This window comes from Scylla paramamosain, chromosome 49 (genome assembly GCF_035594125.1).
Source record: "Scylla paramamosain isolate STU-SP2022 chromosome 49, ASM3559412v1, whole genome shotgun sequence".
Classification (NCBI taxonomy): Eukaryota; Metazoa; Arthropoda; class Malacostraca; order Decapoda; family Portunidae; genus Scylla; species Scylla paramamosain.
In genome coordinates, this window is record NC_087199.1 from 2,142,501 (window position 1) to 2,147,500 (window position 5,000).

General features: G+C 40.4%; 1 protein-coding gene across 1 annotated transcript in view; it reads left to right on the plus strand.

Moving 5' to 3' along the window:
• LOC135095478 (phosphatase and actin regulator 4-like) overlaps positions 1–5,000 on the plus strand; it is an 88,165-nt gene that overhangs the window by 37,901 nt on the left and 45,264 nt on the right. The window contains 2 exon segments of the mRNA XM_063996327.1: positions 10–194; positions 1,227–1,322. Of these exon segments, the coding sequence (XP_063852397.1) occupies positions 10–194; positions 1,227–1,322 (281 nt within the window).

A 5,000-nucleotide genomic window follows, 5' to 3' on the forward strand; every position in this document is an offset into this window, starting at 1 on the left:
CTGTTACAGCCAAGGGGGTGAAGAGCAACGGTGCGGCGCGGGGTGGGGCGGGAGGGGGCGGCGGGGGAGGTGGCGGCCGCTCCCCCCGCCTGAGAGGACCAAGAGCTCCAAGTTCTCGGCGCTGGGCAGACTCTTCAAGCCCTGGAAATGGAAGAGGAAGAAAAAGTCAGAGAAATTCGAGGCCACGTCCAGATGTGAGTATTTTTTTGTGTGTTTTGGTGCTGAGTGTTCATCTTAATATTGATGCTGTCATTATTTACTGACTCCTTTATAGTATTGAGCTTGAGGTATCTTGATCTTGATCTTGATGTTTGAGGTGACGATAATGGCTTCTTCATAGTATTGACCTTGAATCTTGATCTTGATACTTCAAATCATTTAATAATTATTGTATTGACTGTGTGGTATCTTAATCTTGATCTTGATGTTTGAGGTGACGATAATGGCTTCTTCATAGTACTGACCTTGAATCTTGATCTTGATACTTCAAATCATTTAATAATTACTGTATTGACCGTGTGGTATCTTAATCTTGATCTTGATGCTACAAGTGACTGTTACTTTAAAAGACCTCTCTTTGTATTGACTTTTACTCTGAAGTGTGTCAGTCCTGATGTTGGCGCTATGGAGGACATAATATATCAGCTGTACCTTGCCGTAGTCATCTTAATCTTGATCTTGAATGTACACTTGACTTTCCTTAACCTTCCGGCCTTTCGTCTTTAATGAGAAAGCCTTAATTAACACAAGAGTAATTATGAAGAAAAGAAATATATAATAAATAGAATAAAATTGAGGAGTTAACCTTAATGACTTGCGAAATATTCAATTAACATTCTCTTAACATTTACATTGACTTTTGTTGATATTTGGAAGAAGTAGGCGGATTAAATGAATTACCCAATAGACTATAACCTTTACAACTTACCCCTTCATTTGTTTATTTAGTATTATTTTATGTATTTATTTATTTATTCATTTCATTAACACCTGTAGCACACTTAAAGGTACACATCTGCTACGCCACACTTAATACCACACCCTTACACCACCACACTTAATACCACACTTAATAGCCACACCCACAACATATCTGCCACTTTCACCACACCTACACACACACACACACACCAACTTAACCTAACAAATTCTAACACACCCCTACACTCCCCCCACACTCCCCCATACCCCCCCACACCTGCTAATTCCCACACCTGTCCCTGCAGCTTTGGAGAGGAAGATCTCGATGCGTGTCAACAAGGAGGAATTAGTACAAAAGGGCATACTGTTTCCTGACTCCCCTACCTCACCTGTGGCGGAAGGTAGGTGGGAAAGAAAACGGATGGAATGAGAGAAAATGGATATAAACAAGGGGAATTAAAGGGTAACTTAAGTAATTATATATAAATTAAGTGTGGGGAATGAAAGGAAATTGATTGAATGAGAGAAAATGGATGTCAACAAGGGGAATTAAAGGGTAACTTAAGTAATCATTTATAAATTAAGTGTGGGGAATGAAAGAAAATTGATTGAATGAGAGAAAATGGATATAAACAAGGGGAATTAAAGGGTAACTTAAGTAATTATATATAAATTAAGTGTGGGGAATGAAAGGAAATTGATTGAATGAGAGAAAATGGATATAAACAAGGGGAATTAAAGAGTAACTTAAGTAATATATAAATTAGTGTGGGGAATGAAAGGAAATTGATTGAATGAGAGAAAACGGATGTAAACAAAGAGAGTTGAACGCAAACTTAAATAATCATATGCATTCAATTTGGGAATGAAAGAAAACGAATGGAATGAGAGAAAACGGATGTAAACAAATCGAGCAGAAATTTTGAATGGAAGAAAACTGATGTAATGAAAGAAAACGGATGTAAACAAAGCGAATTGAAGGGAAACTTAAATAATAGCTTATAAATGACAGGGGAATGAAAGAAAACGGATGTAAAAGCGAATTGAAGGGAGACTTAAATAATTGTATAAAATTCACGTATTGACTTATAATAACAAAATATTGCATGGTTTCTTTAGGCTAAGTGAGAGAGAGAGAGAGAGAGAGAGAGAGAGAGAGAGAGAGAGAGAGAGAGAGAGAGAGAGAGAGAGAGAGAGAGAGAGAGAGAGAGAGAGAGAGAGAGAGAGAGAGAGAGAGAGAGAGAGAGAGAGAGAGAGAGAGAGAGAGAGAGAGAGAGAGAGAGGTAAGGATGAGGAGAGAAGGGAGGAAAAGGAGGGAGGTATAAAAGGAGAGAGAAGAAGGAGGAAGAAGGTAGGTATAAGAGGAGGAGGAGGAGGAGGAGGAACAGGTGAGAGTGGGAGAGAAGATGGGGGAGGAAGGAAGAGGTGAGAGAGAGGGAGATAAATAGGAGGAAAAAGGAAGAAGAAAGAGGTGAGAAAGGGAGAGAAGGAGGAGGAGAAGGAGGAGGAGGAGGAGGTTAGGAGGAGGAGGAAGAAAAAAGAAGAGGTGACAAGGGTTTCCTCCTCCTCTCCTCCTCCTCCTCCTCCTCCTCCTCCTCCTCCTCCTCTTCCTCCTCCTCCTCCTCCTCCTCCTCCTTTCCTTCCTTCCTTCCTTCCTTCCTTCCTTCCTTCCTTCCTTCCTTCCTTCCTTCCTTCCTTCCTTCCTTCCTTCCTTCCTTCCTTCCTTCCTTCCTTCCAATCTATTTACCAAAGCAGGAGTATCAAAGAAAACGGATTAGAAGCAAAACATTCACGGCCGCTTGATAGAAAACGGTGCAATTTTAAGGGACACTAAATCAATATGGAGGCCTCTGCTTTAAGGGCCTCTAGGGTGGTTTAAGGGTGACTAAGGGAGACTAAGGGAGACTCTCAGCGTGTGTTTAAGTGCGTTTGTTTGTTTGTTTGTTCGTTTGTGCTGGAGTGGTTTGTGATTTGTCGTTTATATTGATTGTAGAATATGTAAGAGAGAGAGAGAGAGAGAGAGAGAGAGAGAGAGAGAGAGAGAGAGAGAGAGAGAGAGAGAGAGAGAGAATTACCATACACATTATCTACTACTACTACTACTACTACTACTACTACTACTACTACTACTACTATCCCTTTAGCAACAGAAGTAGTAGTAGTAGTAGTAGCAGTAGTAGCAGGAGGAGGAGACGGCGCAGGATTCCAAGCGCTGATCCTCCTCCTCCTCCTCCTCCTCCTCCTCCTCCTCCTCCTCCTCCTCCTCCTCCTCCTGCGCCACCGCCACCGCCGCCGCCCAGTCTGCCTCCTGCTGCCGCGCTTCATTGGTCTGTGCCTCTCTGCTCCCGCCGTGTGTGTGTGTGTGTGTGTGTGTGTGTGTGTGTGTGTGTGTATCTTGTCTGTCTGTCTATCTGTGTGTGTGTGTGTGTGTGTGTGTATGTGTGTTTGTGGAAGGGAAGGGAACCGGTCTGTCTGTCTGTCTGTCTGTCTGTCTGTCTGTCTGTCTGTCTGTCTGTCTGTCTGTCTGTCTGTCTGGCTGGCTGGCTGTGTGTGTGTCTGTGTGTCTGTCTGTCTGTCTGTCTGTCTGTCTGTCTGTCTGTCTGTCTGTCTGTGTGTCTGAGTGTGCGTGAATATGTGCTGGGTTTTTAATGTGCGTTGCTGAGAGAGAGAGAGAGAGAGAGAGAGAGAGAGAGAGAGAGAGAGAGAGAGAGAGAGAGAGAGAGAGAGAGAGAGATTGAGGGGGCGTGGTATATACAGTGTCTAGGTGTGTGTGTGAGAGAGAGAGAGAGAGAGAGAGAGAGAGAGAGAGAGAGAGAGAGAGAGAGAGAGAGAGAGTTTTCGTTACCCAATAAAGAATAAAAAAAAACAATGAACAATAACAAAACAAGTCTGAACATGTTGGAACAGACGTATTTGTGTTGCGTGACCAAGCAACACAAACAGACACACGGACAGACAGACAAATAAAGAAAGAGATAGAGAGAAATAGAAGAAGCAGACGACAATCACAATAACAACAAAATCAGTGATAGTTGTGTTGTTGTGTTGCTAAATTGTCAATACAGTGTTGCCGAGTGTTTCGTTCAAGTGTTTTTAACGAGTGTACGTGAAATGTTGTGGTGTTTTTTCGTGTGTTGCAAAATTTTTCATATCTTTGTGTTGCGAGATTCAAAAGTGAAGTGTTGCGTGGAATACTGTGTTGCAGATCGTTAGAAATCATTAAGTTTGTATTGTAAGAGTATTTGTCAGTGTTGCTAAATTGATATGTAAACAAAGTCGCTAAGTTTGTGTTGCGATTCGATTTTTTGAGTTGCGAGGTTGTCGAAAATGTTGCTAAAACGGTTAAAATGCCCCAAAAAAGCATGAATTTGTGTTGCATCAGAAAAGTCACAGAGCCTTTAAGTGTTGCCAGAATAAATGAATTTGTGTTGCGAATCTGAGAAAATTTTAAAATCTTAAGTGTTTCCAAAATAGATATTAGTTTGTGTTGCCAATACAAGAAAAACATACAAAATTCTAGTGTTGTCAGATAATTAAGTTTGTGTTGCAAGTAGGAGGAAGTGAAAATAATAATAATAATGACAAATTTGTGTTGCCAATAAAAAGAAAACAAAAAAATCTAGTGTTGCCAACGTAAAATAATAAGTTTGTGTTGCGAGAGAGGAAATAAAACTAAATAAACCTTGTGTTGTCAAAAATAACAACATAGTGACAAGTGTTGCCAATGAAAGAAAACAATAAAAAAATGTTGTGTTGCCAAAATAATTATAAGTTTGTGTTGCAAGAACCGTAATATTACAAAATTTTCTCTAGTGTTGCAAATAATCATATAAAAATCACTACTTTTGTGTTGCACGTTTTTTAAATGCTAAACTAATCATTGTGTTGCGTTAGAGAAAGAACTTAGTGTTGCAGTGTTGCAGGAAACGAATAGAAGAGAGATTGAGATAGAGAGAAAGAACAAACTTGTGTTACTAAAAATCCCAGAAAGTGTTGCAGAATGTGTTACAATTGTGTTGTTTTTAAATCTCCACTTTCCGTTTGTGTTGCTGATAAATTTCTCCCATTATTTGTGTTGC